Raw genomic sequence first — 24482 nt, 5'->3', positions numbered from 1 at the left:
ACATTTTCCTGAATGAAGTATCATTATTGTCCTTCACCTCACCATCCATTTGGGTTGAAATGTCTTTAGTATATATTACCTAGTCCTGAACTGCTCATCTCCTGCAGGGAGGCTGTAGACTAGTCCTTAGGAATGGTGAAAAGTTTACAGTATTACAAAATAAAAAATAAAATATAATAATAATTAAAAGCAATGGTAGGAGACCATGTAAAAATGTATCTCTAATTCTGTTCGTGAAGGTGGAAGGCCTGAACAGGCCCCATTTTACTTGAAATGATTCTAGAAGCAGTAGCAAGGTAGAAAAATGTAGTTAAAAATAGACCATGGTATCAGTGTCTGCACAGTCAGACCTTCATAACTTCCCCAAGGCCAAGGCAAGGTCAGCAAGAGGTGGTAAAGATTCAGGGAAGTGGTAAGTTTCTTCACATACAAGAACATGCCCATCCCTGGCAACTGAAGAAATCCCTTGCTACTCAAGAGTTTGAGGAACCAATTCTCCGGACTTAAGTCTCACTAGAAGGTGAATGCTTTTGATTTAGTCTCAAATTTCCATTCGATTATTATATTTGTAGCTATGTAAAAGGAGCAAGTATAATTCCAAAACATTCAGAAGAGGACTGTTAACATATCTGATAGACACCAATGGACCTCTGCTTTTCTGTAAAGGGAAGATAAGGCTTCTTTCACAGGGGAGAAAAAATCCTGCAGTGGTTGCTATCTACTACAGTATTGCTATTCATTTACAATTTAAGAGGTGAGTACAGATAATTCAGTATGACAGATTCAACAACAATTTCACAATTATGCTGGAATGCCTTGTAAAAGAAGCTTGCAAAAGTCCAAAACATTTACAGGAAGCATTATCCCTGGAGACTGCACAGGTGTACACAGCAAGCCACCCAAGGCACCTGGCACCTCTCCTCTCCTACAGCAGCATGTCGTTGTAAACAGGCATTGGATCCACATCAGTCACCACACAGGCTGCTGCACCTTCCAATTCTAATACCTGCTTGCTCTCAGTCTAGTCTGGCTTTTCTCTTCCCTACTTCTGATGTTATCAAGTATGAGCACAACATTTTAGAGATTGCTTAACTGCCTCTGTTGGTACTGCTGAAAGAATCCTGGTTTAAGAAAAAAATCCAAAGCACTCTCGATTCAAGGTCTTATTTTCAGTGTCCTTAAAGGGACACGATTACTTGAAAAGCTATTTTATCTTCCTAAAACAAGTAGTCTATATACCTTACCATTATATAAAATTTCAAGTGTAAAAGGGAATGATTACACACATAGCACTACAAAAATCAAGATATGAGACAAGTTTGGATGCCCGTTTTCCCAATTTAACTGTCACAGCTGAAAAGGTTCACAGGCCAGATTATCAGCTGTTGGTAAAATATTCCTACTAGGAAATTTCTGAGATTTCCTGTATACAAGGCATACTGAAAATATAAATCTTAGAAATTGAGAGATGTAAGTAATTCTCAATGACCTAATAAAAGGCCCACAGAAAACAGATGGATTATCCTCAACATGGAAAAAATGAGTTAATTTGTCAAGAAGCTGGGTTGTACACAGGACACCATCCTCTTGGATTCCAACTTCTGTTCCTCTCCCCATCACTTCAATTCCATAAGCTCCTTTTTCATGCCTTTCAGTAGCATGTGGAAAACAAGCTAACAGACTCTTCTTTCTAGATGCAATTGTACTTCTTACCACGTTTCCCACAGTACCTTCCACTTCTCTCAACACCAGTGTGACCCTTTGTACCTATAAACTTCACCTAGCAGATGAGGAAATGTGACAGGCCATCACAGGAACATCTACTACTACTTCAACAGATATTGTTAGATAGATGTGTTACAATTAGACATTGATTTACAGTTCACAATTGAGCCAATTTTTTTTTTTAAGTCTCTTACTTTCTTCTTGGGACACACAAAATTCACACTCAAAGACCTCTTGGTTTTCCAGTCTGACATGAACAGTCTGACTTTTTTGCTGTCATTGTGCAGAAAATATGCAGGTTCAGGACTCTTGCTAAAACATTTCATTAAGCACAGTACCTTGCATCTTGTCCGAGCTATACTGAAGTTACTGAAAATTACATTTTCCAAGATTCCCCTATATTCTCCCTGAATAAACACTATGAGTAATGTTCTTTTTCTTTCTCTACTACCCTATTTCTGAACAAGAACTTGGCACATCCTCTTCTTTAAGTCCACCCTTGCAACAGCACCCACAATCTTTCCTTGCTGTGCCTCAGAGAGCACTGCAGGTTTTACCCAGTAAAAGGAAGAGGAGGAGAAAAAAAAAATCTTGACACCCAGTAGGAGGAGATTAACAAAAATCCTGGAACAATGAAAAAATACTAGAGCTATCAGAGCATGTTCCCTGTTACTATGATTACAGGGCTATAGATGACTACTGGGGTACAGGCATGTTTCCTATTAACTCCTGCCCATTATCTGACAGAGCAGATCCCCAAAATCCTTTTTTAATTTCCAGTTATCCACAGAAGAGCTGAGAAGATGTATAGATAGCGAGTCCCTACCTTTTCTTAACAGGGATGTGGAAAGGAGTAAGTAAATTCTAGAGGTAGCAAAGATTCATTAGTAAAAGGATAGTCTTAACTGTCAAAAAAACTGAAGTCATTATCACAAGGTACAGTTCCACATCATATTAAACTGAGTGCGGTTGTTGCTGCTGAAAAAAAGGTCCCACCCTCTTTTCTCCAACTGTCTGACCATGGACTCCCATTGTTTCTCTCACCAGATCTAAACCATCAGGCAGCCACATGACAAGTCAGTTCAACAAGCTGATCTAAAGGAAAAAAAAATTAAAAATTAATTGCCACTCAACTCTTTTTCAAAGAGGCTTTAGAAACCCTAGAAATAAGATTCCTACAAATAAAAAAATAAATAAGATGTTTTATGTTACAGTTATATGCAGTTATTTACCAAATCTAAAACTTAATGTTCTTTTCACGACATATTTGAAAATATTCTATTTCATCTCTACACTATTTTGTCTTTCTAAAAATGATTGCTAAACAATAAGAAAGAGATGTCTGTTTAGCAATCTTATACCAAAAATGCACACAAACATAGGAAGAGAATGACACTTGCCTTTTTAGTATCAGGTCTTATTACTGAATTTCAAATCATCGTGGATGAGAGATATTTCTATTAATATACGGAGCATATAACTCTAAGGAATAGGCAAGTATTATAGTAAACTTTTCAGTTTACCTGTAACAAGGTCTGCAGTTTCTACTTTCAGTCCTAATCTGTTTGAGCATAACTAAACCCAAAATATTATTGCCTTTATTGTCAAAATTAATTAGCAAGCTTGCAAATCATGCAAAGAACAGCTTCCCCTACTCCATCCCAAGAATGCAAGGAAAAGCATGGGATAGAAAGTCAATGTGCTAATTTTAAGGAGTTCTGGTTAGTCATTTAATTCAAGCCTATTCTTTCCAAGTGGGAAGAGGATGCCAAGTAGGCAATATTTACAGGTTAAAGCAATTAAAGTACTAAAAGTGTCACTGCCACAACCAAATGGCCACATCCATCACTCATTCAAGGACAATATTAAAACACTTAATTAGGAACAGAAAGACAAAGTCATAGTGTGACAATACTGCTTACAGACTACATATCACCCCATAGCACAAAAACAGGTTAAAAAACAACTTTATTTGAAGAAAAGTCTAAAATTTAAAATAAATGTAGTGAGCTTTAAAAATCTGAACCTCATGTTTTTGAAACGGAATACACGCTTTTTTTCCAAGATCTGGATTTTAAGTACAATTACTTCCGTTTATCAAAATTGTGAGAATGAAGTTAAGAGAAAAAGGGCCATTACTTCTATAAAATACTTTTGACAACTGAATATTTGGTATCATCAGCATAATCTTATTTCTAATCATCTACGTTTATGAAAAGATTTTGTGGAGAGCTGACCTTCTCTACAATGATTTCAGGTAACTATTAGGAATTTAACGCAAAAAAGTAAAATAACTGTTCAACCTGCAGTCAAAAGTAGTACATCCTCAGGAAATCCAAAGAGCTTTACATGCAAAAATACACATTAAAGGCAAACACTTTTCACTACAATGTAAGACTGTTAGGAAAAGACACGCAGTCCAGCTTAATTCATAATAGCATCGACCATCATGGATTACGTGTGGCAGTTTTATGAGAGAAGTACTTTTCCTAATGACTATTTCCTGACAAGGCCAAGTTAACATTACCAAAGTACTTCTGACATATTCCTTCTGTTTAGTATCATGTTAAGCACGTACCCAATCTCTCCCTCCCTCCTATGCCAACTAAGATTTGTACTTATTCTTCCCAACCAGACTGATTGCACCAAGCTGCTTGAAGAGTATTTACAATTAATTTTTGTCCCTGTCGTTTTAAAATCATTGTTTTACAGAAAGGAAGGTCTGAAGGAGCCTAGATTTTTAATGTGGATTTTAGCAAAATAAGCTGCCTCAAGAAAATCAGAAAAATAACTTTTAAGAACACTGCAGCAGACCTCAAAACTAAACAGTATGCCAGTCAGAATAGAGAGAAAAGGCATTTTAAAAGCAACAGTGATCGTTGAAGGCCTTATTTCAGTGTGAAACCAATTAGATGAGAAAAAACAGGATGACACCAGCAAGTGAATCAAGACATAAGATTTACAGGAAAAAGAAAAAAAAATCTACATCAGTCTGACCTGAAGAAAATTTTTTTAGCACTTAAAAACCAGTAATCAGTGCAACCCTTCATATATGAAGCAACACACTGGCTCAGGAATTCAGAAAGATCCTCTGTAGCCATTCAGAATCCCATCTTTCTCCATTCATTTTCCCAGTGTGGCCAGACTAACACATCAAAGAAAAGGAGAAACAATAAGCCAGTCTTACTCTAGGCACTGTGTCACAGCAGAGTTGCAACTGCCAGAAGCATGTCGAAATAAGTGAGAGCTATCCCGTCCTTCCCACAACTAATGCAGAAAAAAGGATTAACATTGGATTTCAAGTAATTCTAGGAATACTGGAGTTCCAATTTTTCTGACCATGGCCAACATAAATTTTAGTTCTTGTTATATTGCAAAGTCTGACAGCTCTGTTTTCCTATTAAGTAGCACAGGCCTTATATACACAGAAGAATACACATATTAATTATTTGGTTCAAAGAGAGAGGGCATTGGAAGGGCAAGAAAGAAGACAAAAATTAACTGTCTACCTATACACTGACAACAAAGGTCTTCAAAGAAGTTTTTCATTATGTGTTTTTATGTCCTCCTCAAGACAAAAGTTCACCTCTTTCCCCCTAAGATATTCCAGAACCTTGTAAAAGCCCCTGACAGATAACTGCATCTTATTTACATAATCTGCAGTATTTCAATTCCCAGACAGGGTTATTATGTTGTAATTGTGCTTACGGATGAGAACAAAAACAAAAAAAACCAACCAAACAAAAACAAACCAAAATCTTATAACCACACACACAAAAAAGGCACTTTAAAATAACACCTTCAAACCACAAAGATTTTAAAGGCAGAATCAACACTCTGCCTCAATTTTGTGAAAGGGGGAAAAAAAGAAAAATAAAAAGAAAATACACCAAACCACAAAATCTTCAACCCATTTAGAACAGCTGCCATAGCTCTCTTGAAACAGATATCTTAACTGAGTGCCTGTGTGTGGCTGTATTCTACTCAAGAACAAACTACTACCCAAAATTGCTACCATTATTTCCCTAACAGAAAGAGCAAGAAGTAGGCTAAGTTCTACTACTATATAGATAACAAGAAGGTGGAAGAGGGAAGTCAGTAGACAAGTTAGTTAAATCTTTACTCATTCAGGAATAAAGCAACTATGGCAACAGTAATACAGCAAGTGAAGGCCATCCCTTTTCCTGAATGAAGATAAAAAATATGAAATTTAAATAAGCTGGGGTTTTCTTTTTTGTTATGTATCGTCTACATGTTTGCTTGCCTCAACTTTTACCATTCTTAGCTTTTTCTCTTAATCTTTCTCAGTGTCAACCTGCACACAGACTCCTGTTGATTATCACTCTGTCTCCAGCCATCTTAATGAAACATTGAGTATGATGTCATTTTAAGAATTATTGGCACCCCAAGTCCTTTGTCCACAGTCCACACAAATTTCAGTTCCAGTGCAGCTTCCTATTAGGTAGCAAGGGCCTTTTGTACACAGAATAGACATACTAGTTACTTGTTTCTAAGAGAGAGGGCACTGGAAGGGGAGGAAAGAAGACAGAAATTGACTGAATCACAAGCAGCCTGTGAAGAGAAACTGAGGTTCAATCCAAAATGACAAACAAATCTTAGGAAGCGATGACATGATACAGCTTGTATCAGTCTAACAGCTTGCAGCCACTGGAATAGGCAGATTACACATTCCCTTCCAAGCAAGCACTCCTATTCCCCTTCCGTGCAACAGCCCTCATACTTGCCTGGTTACGAGGCAACCTGGAGGCAACCTGTTTTCACCATCTTATCTCACACAAACTACCCTAACCAGTTTTCTGCCTGTTTATCAAGTTAGCTTACAGCACAGTCGGGACAACTATCAGAGCCAATCCATGAGAGGGAGTGGAACTATGTTATCTGGAGGAGGAATATGAGAAGTAGGACTGCCCCTTTTGGCAACGGAAGTCACTAGACCCAGTCAGTGCTGAACTTCACTCATTATTCTGTAATACTTAGAACTCCTCCAATCTAATAGATAAGTTACCAATAGCTTTCCAATTAGATTGCAAGGAATATCCCTCCCTGCATCTGAAAAACTTCCTAGAAATTAATTATATACCCTGCACAACATTGAAAGAGATGTTACTAACTCCAAGAGGTGCATATATTGGCACTAGATGCTTTAAATGAAGCAAGATTTTTTTACATAGCACAGCATATAACATAGTCTTAGTCTGACTGCCTTTAGCTATCCCAATTTTAATTTGATGAAGTCTTTAGTTTTACCAGTTCCTTGAGACCAGTTTGCTGTAGCTCCAGCTACAAGAGTAGCTGAGGCAAGTACCAGGCAGAGGTATGACTTCATGCCACTACCAATATGTTATTTGCCTACAAAACACTCTTTCCAGTAATTCACTGAAGTACAGCAGTAACTATAACAGATCAAAAAAACAAACAAGTGACCCAAACAGTTTGAAAACCACATTTCTAAACCACATCAAACATGGCTTTCCATAAAGCAGGACAAAATTAGAAGGACAAATTTTCAGTTAGATTCCCACCCCCTAGTTCAAGAGCAACATGATGACCATTCTGAAGTGTGAAGGTATGTACCTGCTCTTAATAGAAGTTATATCACTTTATGTGAGCTTGCTGGAAAACAAGATTTAATGTGTGGTGTTTATTTTTTAGAGATTGAGTAGAAAACACTCACTAATGGTACTTGTATATTCACTCACAGCAGTTCTTGAATTCCAGAACTACCTACACCCAAGTCTCTCAAAAAAACCACCCCATTTATAGAATCATAGAATATCTCAAGTTGGAAGGGACCCATAAGGATGACTGAGTCCAACTCCTCGCTCCTCACACGACTACCTAAAACTAAACCATATGACTTAGAGCTTTGCTCCTTGAACTCTGCCAGGCTTGGTGCCTGTGACCGCTTCCCTAGGGAGCCTGTTCCACTGAATGACCACTCTCTCTCAGTGAAGAACCTTTTCCTAATGTCCAGTCTGAACTTCCCCAGACTCAGCTTTGTTCTATTTCCTCGAGTCCTGTTGCAGGCCACCAGAGAGAAGAGACCAATGTCTCCCCCTCCACTGCCCGCCTTGAGGAAGCTGTAGACTGTGATGAGGTCACCCCTCAGCCTTCTTCAAGCTGAACAAACAAATTATGTTATCTAATATAATATTCTTATGTAACAAACAAATCTCTTCAATATTAGATATTAGGCAAACCACCTTTTTTAGGTGATCTGCACTGGTTTTAATTCATCTGGGAATTTTTTGGTATGTCTTCAGCAGTTCTATTTCCTTCTCAACAGCTAGAAGTGTTGACTGCTCCTCATCAACGAAGAGCATGGACTGCAGCCTCCTACAGAGAGAGCACTAGCTGGTTATTCTGGTTGCCTAATAAAGATGAGCTGTTGAGAAAGATCAGGTTGCCTAATAAAGACTAGCTGTTCAAAAAGATCATGAAGCATGACAGGTACTATCAGTACTGTGTTACGTTATGCAATGCGTAGTCTGTAAAGCTTTCAACATCCTGAGTAATACTGTCAGTAGACACCATCAGATCTGTCTTGTTCTCAAGCACAGTGGTAAAAGAAGGTTTGGAGGTGAACCATAACAAAGCCACAATGGCCTTCTAGCCTGAAGGAATTGATTAGGAAGCCTAATGATTGTTTTTAAACTGTGCCCCTTCATTGGAAAATTACGTCAGGCATGATTTGAAAATACGACTTTCTGCTAACAACATGAGGCATTACCCTTTCCTGTCTCCCATATTCTAGCATCAGTAACCAGTATTAGCACAACCTCAAGACACCACCGCTGCAAATCCCTTACTCCTTGGTTACTATATGACTGATTTGCTGCTTTTACAGACTGCAGCAACAGCAAACTTGGCTTCAGCATGCCTCACACGCCTTTTAACTGTCTCCTTACACCGAATATAATGTATCACCTAACTCGTTTAAAAATTTCTAAACCAGATTTGTTTTAAAGACCTCCTGGAGCTTCCTACATGATGGCTCCTACAGCTTTCAAATACCTTACTTTTATAAGGCACATAGACTTTCAGTCAATAGCAAGTAGAGACAGATGCTTCATTTTTTAAGAAATCTGAGAGCAAACTGGCTCATCATCTCTAGCTCACCATCCTCATTTCAAACGCAGATGGAGCAGCTGATTACATTAACTTCTATTTAAGCTATGATACAAGCAAACTGTTTCAGATACACAGATAATGAGTTTAAATATGAGATGTTACAGTGGCTGGCTGGCGGAGCAGTAAGCAGAATAAGCTCCTGCAATCATCTATATAATGTCCTAATCCAGAGATCTTTATTGGATTCTCAGCTGCTTATAGAGGTCTAGAGGGGCACACTGGCCAAAACTGCATCCACGCAGTCGTTAACATATCAAGAAGTTACTTTTATGCATTATTCCATCTACAGAAATTTAACTGTTCAGTCCTATTCAGATGGAATTAATGAAGCACAGTAATTTTCAGACCACGTGGAAACTTCAACTAGTACAGAACAAAGCTAAATGGAGTTTGAGGGTTGAGTTACATCAGCACTAAGATTGAATTTTACCTGCAGTCAATCATTTTTATTCTAGATATAATTTGAAATGCTGATTTTAATCTAAAATTTTAAAAAGTTCAGATCCAGGTTACTGAAACCAGTTTTGCTGTATCATAAGCTATCTAGAGTCATCTAAATTATACACAAAAGCACAAATCTACACCTTTTATTCTAGATTTTACATACAAACACTTTTAGAGGTGCTACTCAGTACCACAGCTTTTAGATGGGGAAAAAAAAAGATTTTATCTATGTGTCCCTCTAGTGTATGTATATATAGTTCTTACAATGCCTTCTTCTTCACAGTGGGCAAAACACCAATAACATTTGAACACGAAAGCTCAAAGAAATGCACAAGGGAAGTATGAAGCAGGAAGCAGAGGACCTACTACAAAAGGTCCCCTGAAAACGAGTGCAGACATTTACCATTCCTGTGAAAGTTACATGAGACATTATGGTTCACTACTTGCGAAAAACACAAAATTAATTCTTCAGGAGAAAATTTCGGGCTCAAGTTTTGCTTAATTGTTTCTATGAGAGAAGACAGGAAGTCTGCCAAAGACCAACATATCCAAGTGTTTTATTTTGGGTGTCAATACTACAAGAACTGATTATATGAAAATGTTTTGATATAAACCAAGTAAATTATGTCTTTGCAATTCAAGAGTGAAAGCACACATTATTACAGGCCTTAGGCTTTATCTGCAAGGGTATCTGCACCATTGCACGTTGCAGGCCAACCTGCTGGAATGCAGCACTGCAAGAGAAGGACCTTGTAGCCCTGGTGAACGACAACAAGCTGATCATGACTGAGCAATGCAACCTTTTGGCAAAGGCATCCGATGGCCTCTCGGGCTGCATTATGAAAAAGCATTGCCAAAAGGTTGAGGGGCATGATCTTTCTCCTCTACTCAGCACTGGTGAGGCCACATCTGGAGTGCTGGGTCCAGTTCTGGGACCCCCAGAAGAGACATGGACATACTAGAGTGAGTCCAGCTAAGTGCCACTCAGATGATTAAGGGACTAAAGGTGAGGAGAGGCTGAGAGCACTGTGACCGTTCAGCCTGGAGAGAGAAAGTGCAGGGGGACCTTATCAATGTGTGTAAATACCATTGTGTATAAATTCCCCTGACAGGAGGGGAAAAGTGACAGACTTTTCTCAGTAGCACCCAGTGACAGGACAAAATGCAATGGCCACAGATTAAAGCATACACCTTTTGATACACCAGAAGGCTGTGCTGCCATCCAGCAAGACCTGGAGAGGCTGGAGAGCTGCACCAAGGGGAACCTCATGAAATTCAACAAGAGCAACTGCAAGGTCCTCCACCTGGGGAATAACAACCCCATGCACCAGTACAGGCTGGGAGCTAAACTACTGGAAAGTGGCTCTGTTGAGAAGGACCTGGGAGTGCGGGTTGACAAGTTGACCATGAGCCAGCAATGTGCTCTTGTGACCAAGAAGGCCAATAGTATCCTGGGATGCATTAAAAGGAATGTGGCCAGCAGATCGAGGGAGGTTATCCTTCCTCTCTACTCTGCCCTAGTGAGACCACATTTGGACTACTGTGTCCAGTTTTGGACCCCCCAGTTTAACAAAGACAGGGAACTGCTTGAGCAAGTCCAGCAGAGAGCTACAAAGATGATCGGGGGACTGGAGCATCTCCCTTATGAGGAAAGGCTGAGAGACTTGGGTTTGTTTAGCCTGGTGAAGAGAAGACTGAAGGGGGATTTCATAAATACCTATAGATATCTAAAGGGTGGCTGTCAGGACGATGGGACTAGGCTCTTTTCAATAGTGCCCAATGACAGGACAAGGGGCAATGGGCTCTAGTTGGAACACAGGAAGTTCCACCTGAATATGAGAAAAAACTTCTTTCCTGTGAGGGTGACAGAGCAGTGGAAGAGGCTGCCCAGGGAGGTTGTGGAGTCTCCTTCCCTAGAGACATTCAAAACCCACCTGGATGCATTCCTGTGCCCCCTGCTCTAGGTGTGCCTGCTCAAGCAGGGGGTTGGACAAGATGATCTGCAGAGGTCCCTTCCAACCCCTACCATTCTCTGACTCTGTGATATGAAATTCCATTCAAACACTGAGGTGGGGGGGATGTGTGTGTGTATTTATTTATTTATTAGCTGCTAGAGTGATAAACATTGGAAGAGGTTGACCAGAGAGGTTGCAGAGTCTCCATTTGCAGAGATATTCAGAACCCAGCTGGACACAGTTCTGAGCACCTGCTCTTGCTGACCCTGTCTGAGCAGGGGGGCATGGACTAGGTGATCTTAAGGGATCCCTTCCAACCTCAGTAGTTCTGTGAAAGTTATTTTTATTAAAATCAAAATTTTCTAGATCGATTTTGGTCTATCACTGTTCTGTTACAAATCTAGTTTAAACCAAAAGTAAAATTACCAGAGGACTTTTGTTCCACATCAGTTGATACTAAGTGGATTAGTTAAAACAGCAAGTACAACAGGATGCACCCTTGGAATGAACAGTTGTAAGGAACAACTACTTTCAAATCCAGAGTAGAGAAGAATGAGGGAGAAATTGCAAGAACACAAAAAAAAGAAAGGATACATCTATATAAGGGTATTAGGGCAATGTCCAAATACAGATGCTGGCCCCTAAAACCTACCTAGATTCAAAAGGACCACTAACCACAGAAGTACCTATACTCACCTGGCACCTCACCACCTGAGCTGAGAACTTCAAAAGCACCATCTGTTCTGCTCACCCTGCCCACCCAGCCAGCATACACCATGTTCCCTGGCAGCTAAGCCAGAAGGCAAGCACAGCTGCCATACTGTCAAAGTACTGGCCACTGAAAAACAGTTGTACCTTGGGACTGGGGAAGGGAGAAGGTATTTTGTTTCACCCAGTGAGATGGCAGCAGTGCTTATTCAGGTCGTGGAAGTTCAAGCCCACAAACCTCAAGGGAACTTTCATCTCTAGGTAACTTTATGTACTCTTTATCTCCCCCCACTTAGAGCCTTACTCTGCAGAAAAGAATCCAAGAATTATAGACAAAGAACAGAATGTAAATGATCCAACAATCACCTTCTGGTTATGGCACTCAGACATTGTCAAGACTAGCCTGAGTTCTGGTCCCTGTTCCTGACTGACGTTAGTAAGTACATGCATTACAGCACAACCTTTTGCAGTTCTTACAGTGCACCAATACTTTTTATTAGTCTTCCAATTTAATAGGTCTACCTGCAGTCTATCCCCTGACTATGCATGCACCTGTTTTTCTTTACAGGAAAAAAAAAAAACAGAACTGTCCATTTCTCTAAATATTTCAGGAACTGGTGAGGACTTTAAATTTGTCTAAAACCTGACTCACACCTGCCAGACTTTTTGGAGTACAAGTAATACTTAAGAGTAGTTGCCTTTCTGGGTTGAAGGTGACAGTAATGTTTTGTTTTACTTTATGACCTCTGCTAACATAATCTGAAAGCGCCAAAAAGGTTTTTCTTTAATAATTAGCAAATAGTAGTAAATACTTCACATGAAAAACCTTTACCACGAGCGTTTCCTAGATAAAGACTTAGAGGTCAATGATCTCTAAAGAGCCTTTAATGAGTTCAACAATTCACTGGATGCAATGTGTTAAGCCATTTTCTTACAAGTCAATTACAGAAGAAAAGTTGATTTCTCAGTTTGTATTACATAGCACTGGCTATGAAACAAAGTTAAACTAAAAATACTAAGAAAATATAATCAAGATATTTGAAGAGCAATAATTCCCCCGCTTTACAATACAATCGGTATGACATCAATTTAAATACATCTGGAGTCAGCTTTCTTTTTAAAAGACAGTTTTTACTTCTAGCAACTCAAACCATAGAGTTACATAAGACAACCTCAAACTGTGTGTTTATCTTCAGAAAATGCAAGAACTAAGATTGGACTTGATGCAGCTGATTCAGGTTAGATTCCATTCAAAGATACAGAAAGCCACATTTTAAATTTACATTAATGCTAATCATCACTTCTTATTTTCTGCACACCATAAAGTAGTTTCCATCAAATAAAAAACTCAACCATGTATTTACAGCACCATCAGCAAGCCTACATTAGAACATGGATCTTCCACACTTCAGAGAGTGACTGGCCATTGCAGCGGGCATTTTAGCACAAAGGCTTTTTTCACTTACAAATTAATGTGCAAATTTAAAACTCCAGGCTCTTGCAGTACAAGTGAATGTTCTCCAAGTATTCTCTGTTCTGTTTTCTGTTTCCTTCTGCACAGCCTTCACGTTCCTGTCCTCTCTCCATCCAGTTTTTCACCTAGAAGAATGTCGTCTTCACTATGCTGCTTACTCCCTTTGTAGATACCCCATGAGAACAGAAAAATCTCCTAATCTCAGTTCTGATTTTTCAGGCACCTGAAAACCAGAAGTCTCATTCAGTTACTCTGTGTCCAGTATAGAGTTTTGAAAAGGAAGTATCTGCTTTACTCCCAGCCTCTTAGCATATAGCCAGTAAGTTTCCAATAACGATCATTCAGAGTTTTACAGTTTTTCTTTCCAACACATGAGGGTATACATGACACTGACAAGCACGTGAAGTGATAAAGAACATTTCCTAACAAAAACCTTGTTCCAAAGTATCATGGCATGCAAACTTCATTGAAAGCTGATTAATTTCTCAGAGGTTCAGAGCAATGCGTACATTCACACTGGAAAGAGACTTGTCCAGCTTCCTCAGGTCCACATTGTGAGAAACAGAATTTTACTATGCTGTGTTAACCAACAAACCAGTTTGATAAAACACATTTACCTGCTACTTTTGCCTCCAAATTCCCAATTAGCTGTACAAAAAAACACAACAGAAAAATAGACTATTCAAAACATTAGCTTATGTGTTATAAAAAGCATATTATATTTTACTAGTGGTGCCCTGAGATGGTGCAGGTAACTGCACATAGAGGCTTTCCTGCTTCAAGCTGCTGTACGGTCCACAAGCAACCCCCTGGGAATTTTCCTGGGAAATTTCCCAATTTGCATTGGGAACTGCCATCACATACTGCAGGGATGCCACTTCCATTCTCAGCACACACGTGCCAAGAGCAGTAAGGAATGCATTTAATTCACTCTGAATTACATGATGTACCAGTGCATGTTTCATGTAAGTTTAGTCCAGACAAACAAAACATTTGCTCAAAATCACTTCACTGATCATGCAACCATACTTAAAAGCTAAAGCTTTATTTTCCCATGTTTTACTACTTTTTCATAATTTTGCCTCATTTCCTTGTCCTCCTCCACACATAACATCGCTGTTTAAGACTGTGTGTAGCATCAGAGAAAAAAATAATTAAATGCAGTGCTACCCTATGAAAGGCAGAGATTCAGGCAACGAATGACAATGGACATCTCCACGTTAATGTGGTGGGGGGAAGAAAAAAGGCACAAGAGCACTAGCATGCAGTAAACAGGATTGTAGAGATCTCAGATCTATTCCTCAATGTAAGGAAACCACTTTTGGGAAAAGACCACTTGTATCTGAGACATCTTTGTAAGAAGCAGGTAACAGGACTTCACGTAAACAGGTCAAGCGCTGGCACCAACAGTGGTACCTTTCTTTCACCAATATACAAGGTTTTGATCTCTTACAGTAATAGATCTATTCAGTGGCCAGTACCGGAACTAAATAGGAGTAAAAAGCTTTATTCTTCTGTAAAGTGGAGGGTTTGTGGTTTTTTCATTAGCCAATTAAGTTATTTCCACACTCAAATAAGGACCAGGAAATAGAATGCACAGTACATTCTGATTTGGTAATGCTAGCCAAGACACCAATTCCAAAAAACAAAACAAAATTAGAATTTGCCCTTATTGGTAAAATATAAAAGCCAGGAGGTAACATTTGCAGAAGCACTTAAGAGTCATATCTTTGCTTCAGAAAATTCTGATCTACTCCATGATACTCCTAACTCTCGTTCATACCTAAATCCTTCTTACTGGAATGTCATGATGCTTCAAGCATATGCTGGAAGTATAAGCTAAAGCCAAGGCATATGCTTTCACTCAGTTAAAAAAAAAAAAGACACTTTCCAGCAAGGATGCTAGTCCATTCACTTAATACTATAGCTGCCCTGTTTGTCCTTAGCAAGAATAATGCCAGTAGTCTAGACTACTTCTCCTATATTCGTTACATCAGAGCAGCACATTTTACTGCAGCATTAAGAGATCCAAACTGATGCCCCTAGAGGTCCTAGCAATTTGCATGAGAGGCAGCAAGTTGCTGCTCACCTTTGCGTCACATGGATGTATTCTCCAGGCAGACAAATACTGTAGTCAGAACTTAATGTGAGATTTAACAGACTACCAGTGTACATCATTTTTGTCAACATGCTTTTGGTTCTGTCTTACATAAGCAGTGGAGCACAGAGAAATGCCTAGGACAGCGCATTTGGGCTTGAGGCTGTGGCTTGTCAACCCAGCACACCATCACAAAACAAAACAGGAAAACGCTCCCCTGAGAGGCAAACTGGCAATATTTGCCTGGGCACAGTGTCACATTAGCACGATGATCTTGCTTTTGGTACTATTCCTAGGCTGCTCTATACAGCACTTTGCAGCTCACAGATCTGCCCATCAGTACCCCTGAAAGCCATACATTAAGTTGCAGGGCCTCATTTCATTTCCACTTGTTCTTGACACTGAGTTTTGCAAGTCAGCAACATGAGGTACTCCTTTATTGAAAAGGTCCAAGTATTTTTGTTATTGAAACAACATTAAAAATCTGTACCTTGGGCAGGCCAATCAGAAATTTTACAAGTACTATTAGGTAGCAAGACAGCAGTTCCTTTGGTTTCTCTTCATTTACCCATTTTGGCCTTTGTTTACTGTTCCTCAAACATCAATATTGCAAAAGCAAAATGTCAGCCTGTTCAGAAAACACTGCCTGATAACTGGTGAGAATGACAGATCAGATCAATCCTGTATCCTCAACATCAACGACTTCATTTCTCAGAAAGTCACCTTTCCTTGCACTCATTTTCATGAAGAGTGCTTTAAGAGCCTTTAAGTGAATAAAGCATTAATGTAAATAGAACAAACACAGTTAAATTTATGAAATGAATTTCCCAGGCTAGCTGCAATGTCAGCTGACAGTTTCAAATGAAAATAAATAGACTTCATACCACAATATATTAAAAATTTAGAACAGTCATCCTCACTCCAGTTGGCTTTTAAGACAGAATGATGTGGGAGGGTTTTTAAGAAAAGCCTTCTTGCTTTTGTGGCAAACATCAGCATTTATGCCTGCCTGAGCAACAATGAACTCAGTATTTTCAAAAAGAAAGACCAGCTTTAAAGTCTACTCTAGTTAATGCTGAAGTAATGGAGAAAACAGTATTAAATATTAATTCCATTCAAAAGCAGAATTGACCTGAAGAGATATAACTAGCCACATAAATCCACATTACCACCATATAGCAGACATCTCAAGACTATTCATACTCCATAGATTGTTACTTCTGTGTATTCATGAGCTAATCTTACAACACATTAGGAAGAACTGACAAATGAAAAATAGCTTAGCTATTTTAAAAGCTGTGTTTTTCAGTAAAATCTCTCCTACATTGCTAATAAAGCAATAGCAACGTTGTTAATTGAATATTCATACTTCAGCAATGAGACAAATGTAGAACTTGAGCAGTTTTTTGATTTTTAAACATGCACACTGTACCTATAAAAGGCATTACTGATTACTCAGTTGTTTTGAGATGATGGTATTTTATTTTAAAATTATGTACGGAAAGTACAAATATTTACTTGAGGAACATGAGTTCATCTTCAACTTGTGCAAACAGTCACGTAAACAGAATGGAGACATTGTATCACTTGATCTTTCAAGAGATGATAAAGTGCATGGAAAATTGAACTGAGCATAAGAAATCTGCTAATGAATATGAAAACTGTCCTTAAACTTAGAAACAACAAACGAAGAATGAAAACAAAATTAATGTGATTTTGCCGACTGGCAGTTAACAGAGTGATACTCCGCTGTAAGGCTTAATCCATTTTATTGTCATTGTGTTGCTGTAAGAGAACACCGCATTATAAACAGATCAAGATAAGTTTAAAAAAAAAAAGTAATATATTTCACACTCTGCATGGTAGTACCTGGCAGATACAGAGAGAAATTAAGTGTAGCAAGCAGCAGCCCCCTACCCAGACTTCTCTTACCTCTGTAGTTTGAGGTACATAAGTCACAAAACAGAGCCTTCTGAAAACATTTTAATTCTTCAGTCAAACCAAGTATGTATTAAATAGAACAACAGGATAGCAAGATACTGAAGTGCTACGTAAACATCAAACGACATTTTCGACCATAAAATCATAATAAATTAACTAGCTAATAAAAAATTCACTCTTAGCCAGTTAAATTACACATAAAGACTTACAGCGCCTTCATTCGCATGGTCAAGGAGGGCTGAAGAAAGAAACCAATGATACCAAAAATATTGATATAGATCAACGGTAACATTACAAAAAAATAAAGGGAGTATTTAAATAATTAATTCTGAACCTTTGTATCTTTTAAGTAACATTGAATAAGCAATATTTAACTTGTACTTTAGAAATTAGAACTATCAGCATTTAACAGTTGTTTAAAAGCTCACCATCATCTTATTACAATTCTAATTAAAGAGCTGCATTATGTACCCTTCAGTTCTCTTACAGATCCTTATTGGACGACACTTTTTTCTCCTAGTTATTACATCAGAATGCATATTCTAAAACATCTACTATGTTTTATTCCAGAACGTCAAATGAAAAAATTTACCAAATTACAGATCTAAAGGAAAGTAGTGTTAACTTTCAAAGTATACATGCTTCAAATCAAGCCAGTTTTTCAAGAAAGCTGTAAAGAAAAAAACTTGTACATATAATTCTACATGTTATTACATAGTTTCAAAAAAATCAAAGCAATTTGAATACTTACCACTCTACAGTGCTTATTATGGTAAAATACTCCTACTTTAATATATATTAATAAGTCTTCCCACTTCACAGATGGGAACCAAGAGAGAAAAAATGGCTTGCTCAAATGAGGAATGTAAAAGAATTGGAAACAGACATTCAATTACACAAGTGCTAGTCTGACATCCTTATTATTATTAGTTTCTTCTCAGTTTAACCAAAACTGTTTCAGCTTTTGTATTGTTAGAAGAGCTGAAGTCACTTGGAGCCACTTAATTCTTTGGCAGAGGACACAGCTCATTAGACTTAAGCTGAGGCTTCCATCTCACCTCTGAGGAAACAAGGCTAAAGCAAAGCAGAGTTAACAAACACATTACCATTCCCTGGAAGTCTAACACACTAACATACATCCAGTTGCCACAGGAAGAATTTAAGGCTTATACATTACAGAAGCCAGAAAGTCAGCTCAAGAGCCTCTGGTGCCAGAACAAAGCCCTAGTGACCAGACAGTGATTTGTTGATCCAGTTCAGGCCCCTGAATGCTTGTAATTACAAGGCCCTAATTTTCTGTAAATAGGTCTGCACCAAAAGGCATCTGTAACAGCCTCTCTTTGCAGTCTCCACGTTCCTTGACATGAGCATCACCACATCTTGTCCTCTAAGTACCTTTAAGACAGACACATGAGCTTCGCCTGTCTCTGCAGACAGATTATGGTCTGGGGTTGCAATGCTGCAGCTGCACTGGAAATGCCCTGCTTGCAATGAACCCCTCTAGATGAGCAGATGGGTCTGGGCCAAGGCCACCAGATTCAATGCAGAATCACATATGGTGACTCAGATGCAAAACCAAGGTTCCACAAAACTGGAAGACCCATGGATCCGAAGGTGGGCAGTGAGGGAGGTAAACTGGCAACTCTCCTGCCTTTTCCCACCATCATCTCCTCCAGCAACACAGTCCTCACCAGTGTTTTGCAACAGTCTGGGACTCATCCTAGCCCTTGATGAGTTTGTTCAGCTCAGTAACCCAACAAAAAGCTAAAAAAGAATGGGTTTTGTCAGTTTTCTGAGCAGAGTTGACTTACCAAACAATCAGACAAGCACTGAACCAGCAAAAGAGAAATTATAGCAGCATGCAGCCGGAGTGGGACAGCCTCTTTCAGCAGCACAGAGCTGGCAAAGCCCATCGTGCAGAACCTTATGTATAAACCTCCAAAACAAAGAACCAATTCAGGAAAAGTAGTCACTATAGCATGTACATTTCTTTCTTTACTCAAGAAAAGCTGCCTTCAGAGCACAAACTCAGTTAAGAGGGACCTGTACCACATAACCTACCAGCTGCAAGAGAGAACCTTGGTTTTGAAATTGAGATCAGATTAAGGAATGGTTGAGAAATGTTATGTTTCATCAGAGACCAAATGAAGACACGCTCAAATATATACCATATCAGAAAAACTATGTTCTACATGAACTTAACTCAGATGTGATTTTGGCACTGAATTTTTTTTCCATTTGAGAAAAAAGTCTCAAGGCATCTGCAATTAAACTATCATCCTCAAAAGGTACATGAATCACTTTTCAAATGATGTTATTGAATGTTTTTTAATAATGACAAAGCTGTAAAAAACATCACACACTGAACGGCAAAGTTCTATATACCATCAATGAACTGCTCTAGGAAACGAAAAAAGTTATTTCTTTCAAGAAGGCTGTACAGAATACAGAATTAATTCTGAGAGCAAGAGCTATCAATTTAAAAACAATTTAATCTAATTTAATTTAATAAATTTAATCAATTTGATTTTGCTTTGCAACAGAAGTATGTACATATGTACACTACATACAGATTAGTGCTCTATCTCCTTTATTGCCCTCTAACCTGCTCAAATGAAATGTTGATTTCTGTAAACACTGAAAATTTATAAAAGAAAAAGGATTTATGGCTTCTGAATTTAAGTTTCATTTACAGAAAACACCAAAGATGCAAGCTGAGCAAAGCTGGATGGGACATTTTCTTTCTTCTCCTTGAGGGGGAGACACCAAAGGTGACACCATTACAAATTTTTAAGAAGAATTACTCATTTTGAACAAAAAAAGGATGCTTTCCCTTCCTATTCCCCACTGCTCTGGTTTTGACGAATAAAACATTTCCTTTGTTTAAAAAAAATTTTTTTTTTCCCACAAAAAGAAATATTAAAAAGGTTACAGGCACTTTAAAAGGCAGAGACCATTACTGTAATTGACATTCACACATTTGATAACTTCTTACCCTATTTGTCATTGAGACATGCTAGAAGGTCACTGTATGTTTGTTGACAAACCAAACATCCTTTGGAACAGTGCTACAAAGAAAACTTCAAGGGGCACCTGCATTTTTAATTCTTAGTTTGCCAGATGGACTTCTCCATGCTCCTTTACACCCAGTACAGTACCAGCTCAGCTTTACAAAGCAAACAGCCTTAAAAGGCTCAGTCTACAATCATTTACTCCTGAAGCATTACAGACAACATTACATTGTGCAGACAAAAACTGAATTATATGCTTAAACTTAAGTTTGTTCTGTCCCACCTGTCCAGAGTAAGTGACATCTATACAATGCACATAAATCGAGTCTAATACAGGTGTCAACAGAAAAAAGTACAAAACTTTAAAAGCTGACAATAAGATTTCTGCAAACCCTACACACATATTCCAAGAGCAGAGCTGATTGCAAGATCAGCTAAAAAAAGATCCTCTGTGTTTAAGGTAACATATATCACAGTAAAACACACAAGCAAGAAAAGATGACAGTATGTAGTTAACCTAGCAACTGAGGTAGAGCATCAGAAAACAAAGGGAGACAGACAGAACGAGAAGTATCACGCTGTGATACATATCATTTGAAGATGAAGCCAAGAACTTAAATAAGTGTCAAGAGCTACTGAAGAGATTCAAGAAAAAGTTGAACACTTAGAGCAACATAAAGGAGTTTTTCTGCTGCATTCTAGCCGCAGTATATTCTAGACACGCCAGAAAGGGGGAAGCAGCTTAATGCAATGTCTTCATTTAAAGAAGACAAAAAGACCAGGAAAATAACAGAAATTGTCTAGAATATAAATGGATTTTCCCCATCTGAAAGATCTGACAGTTTGTCACTTCTCAGTCTCTGTAGTCTTGCCACTCCTGCGAGCCATTCAAGAACATCACCCAGGCACACACGTTATGCTCTTTTGTTCAGCAAGAGGTAATTTCACAAGACTGTGGCCGGATGTCAAACCCATTTGTAGAGTAACTAAAACCAGAATGTAGGTTCGCAACCTTTTACAGCACACCAAAATATTTGCTTTTACACAAATCTTTGCCACACGCAATAAAACGCATATTTGACAATATCAATACACTGATAGTAAGCCAACATACAGTCATTTGAAAACAGTGCAAAGAACACCCAGAAAAAATATCACATAAAATTTAAAGGGACGGGTCCTCTGTCAGACCAGACTTTCTACTGCCTCCAGCGTATTGCTAAGGGACTCTCTTGACTATACATAGGAAGGCAGCAAAGAGTCCGTAATCCAATAATACGTGCTACATATCATGCTAGCGCACCACAGCCTTAAACAGCATGGGGTTTATATGTTTCTTAACATGAAGTCACATCCATCCCATTCCACAGGCTGAGGAGGAGAAAAAAAGAAAAAACAAAAACCAAAAAAAAAGGCAAGAAAGCAAGAAGCTCACCAACAATTGTAAAATTTGAGAGCGCATATTTTCTTTCACAAGCTATGTAACAGCCTTCGGATAGTCTTAGACCAAGGTGAAAGGCACTCCCAGAGCAGACCACGGGCTGGGAGAGGACAACCGTCTCCCACAGTCCTGTTCCTTAGTCAGGAGACTGGGTGAGCATGCAACTAAATCCCAGAGCAACGCGGCTGTTGCAGCTCCTGCTGGCTTGCTGACTTTCCACACTTGAGGTTTCAAACTACCAAAGCAGTTAGTTCAGTGCTAGCAGTTTTTCTACCAATTGCATAACAGAGCTCAAGCACAAGAACCACTGCGGATCTTCATGCAGATCAAGATTTAAGAAAGCTACAGAGCTGTCTGTCCCACCTTTGTATCAGTCAACACTTTCCTCCTTGTAGCAATTTCAGAAATTACTTCACTTGTACCCTAGTAAAATCAGTGCACAAGACTGGCGTTTAAGTTAAGCCTGCACGTAAGCTGAGCGATTGCCAGGACAGACTGAGAGCACAACACACAAATGAAGAAAAATACTTGCGAGAGAGAACCTGCAACCATACAGAGACCTACAGATGATGCCTGCACCTTTACTACAAGCAGGACCAAGTTTTGACGAGCTTGTATTAAGCTACCGTAATGCAAAAAAGCTGCTGTGCATCTAGCTTCAAACAACAGTACTCGCAAGAATACCAACAGTCTAGTTAAAAATATTAACGAGGGGTTGTTTTTAAAGGTACAACAACTCTGCTTCGCCAGTTTTTACAGTTTACAAAGCCCTTTTCATAGTTTCTATTATACTGTGGTTTGAGTCAAGGGAAACCCATATAGAAAGAACAAATCAACGTATGTACAAGTCAACATCTGAAGTACTGAAAGCGTTCCTTTCATCCCAAAACGTGGCAAGAAAACACCCATGTGTAACAATTGCTGTTAAGTAACACCTAGATACGCAACCTACTTTCAGCCAGCATTTTTCTTTTACAGTTGGGGGAAGAAATAAAGAAAAAAAGAAAAAAAAAGAAAAACAACTGCAACAAAAAAACCCTACACAACCACCGTTTCTCTGCTGCAAGCGCTGAGGGCGAGGGATGAGAGGCAAGCCCAGCAGACAGACAGACACCTCTCCCCGAGGGGAAGCCGTCCCCGCTTTGTTCGGGCGACGGCAGGGCCGGCGAGGTGCAAAGCCTCGCTGCGGTCAGGGCTTTCCGGGCAACCCGGGGGCCGCCGGACCCGGCCCTGGCGGCGGCTCGGCTCGGTTCAGCTCAGCTCAGCCCGGCCCGGCTCTGCCAGCCCGCACCGGCAGAGGGCGAGGCGGCCGTCTCGCCGGGAGCCTGTTTTTGTTACACGGGGGGTATTTAAATGTCCTGCTGTCAATCACCAGGCACTTCCTACACCGCCGCCAGCTCCCGGCCCGCACGCCGCCGCCGGGGCTCCCCACATAATGGGGGCGGCAACTCCGCGCCCCGCAGCCCCGGCCCGGCCGAGCCGCGGGCCCCCAACTTGCTCCTTTGTTTAACTGCCCGTGAATCCCCACCGCCGCCGCCTCCTCCTCCTCCTCGCAGCCGCCGGGCCTTTATTATTCACACGCTCGGCTCGCAAAACACACGCGAGTCGGCGGCGGCCGCTCGGGACCGGGCTGGAAACGTCAAAGCGGCGAGAGAGGAGCGGAGCGAACCCCCTCCGCCCGCCGCCCGCCCCAAACAAACCGCACGGCGAGGTGGGAGCCCGGGCCCTGCCGAGGGTGAGCTCCGCACCCGGTGCGGTGCCCCCTCCGCCAAGAGAGCGCCCCGTCCCGGGAGAGACCACCCCCCCACGCATCGGGGGAGCTGGGCGAGAGGGGGCACGACGCCTCCCCAAAGCCGGCTCAACTTCAGGGAGGCGCTGGCCCCGGAGCCCCGCATCTGTTGCTCTTTCATAACCGGCCTCGCCCGGGCCGGCCGCCCCCTCGCAGGCGGGGACCCATGTGCCCACGGACGGCAGCCCCCGCCGGCACCGGCTGCTGCCACCGCCGCGGCGGGGAGCCGGAGGGGACCGGAGCCCGTTCCGTCCCATGCTGCCGAAGCGCAGCCATTGTCCCCCCGGCTGTTACCGGTCGGAGGGGGGGGAGGGGGGAACGGGACGGACACACGGATGACTGCCACTGCCTGTGCCCGGCCAGCCAGCCCGGCGGTTCCCCCCCCCCCACGCGCGCGGGTGCCGGCGCCTACCTGCCGTGGAACCAGTCCTTGCAGATGTCGCACTCGATCATGAAGCGGCTCACGTCGTAGGGCTCCCGGCACACACAGTACACAGGGGTCGCGGTCGCGGCCGCCGCCGCCGCTCCGGCCATCTTTAAAGAACTCACTGACTGAGGCGCCCGCCCGCTCCCCCTCCCCCTCCCCCTCCCTCCCTCCGCCGCGGCCGGCGGCACCAATAACAACAGCGCGCGTGCCAGCCCCGCACGCCGCGCGCGCCCCGCCGCCGGCAGGCAGGCAGGCAAGCAGGGGCAGCCGGCGCGGGAGCGAGCGGACAACAGCGCGCGGGGGCGCGCGCACGTGCG

The 24482-nt window shown here is 40.8% G+C and overlaps 1 protein-coding gene across 2 annotated transcripts in view; it reads right to left on the bottom strand.

The window, feature by feature from the left end:
- KDM7A (lysine demethylase 7A) overlaps positions 1-24482 on the bottom strand; it is a 66739-nt gene extending 42257 nt beyond the window's left edge. The window contains exon 1 of one of the 2 annotated variants that reach the window (XM_075117444.1): positions 24151-24482. In XM_075117444.1, coding sequence (XP_074973545.1) covers positions 24151-24272 — 122 coding nt within the window. In that variant the 5' untranslated portion in view covers positions 24273-24482. The remainder of the gene's footprint in view (positions 1-24150) is intronic. The other variant, XM_075117454.1, reaches the window with a different exon arrangement.

Source organism: Phalacrocorax aristotelis, chromosome 1, assembly GCF_949628215.1.
Source record: "Phalacrocorax aristotelis chromosome 1, bGulAri2.1, whole genome shotgun sequence".
NCBI classification, from domain to species: domain Eukaryota; kingdom Metazoa; phylum Chordata; class Aves; order Suliformes; family Phalacrocoracidae; genus Phalacrocorax; species Phalacrocorax aristotelis.
The sequence above is the reverse complement of the archived record's forward strand: the minus strand, read 5'-3'. Positions and strand labels throughout refer to the sequence as shown.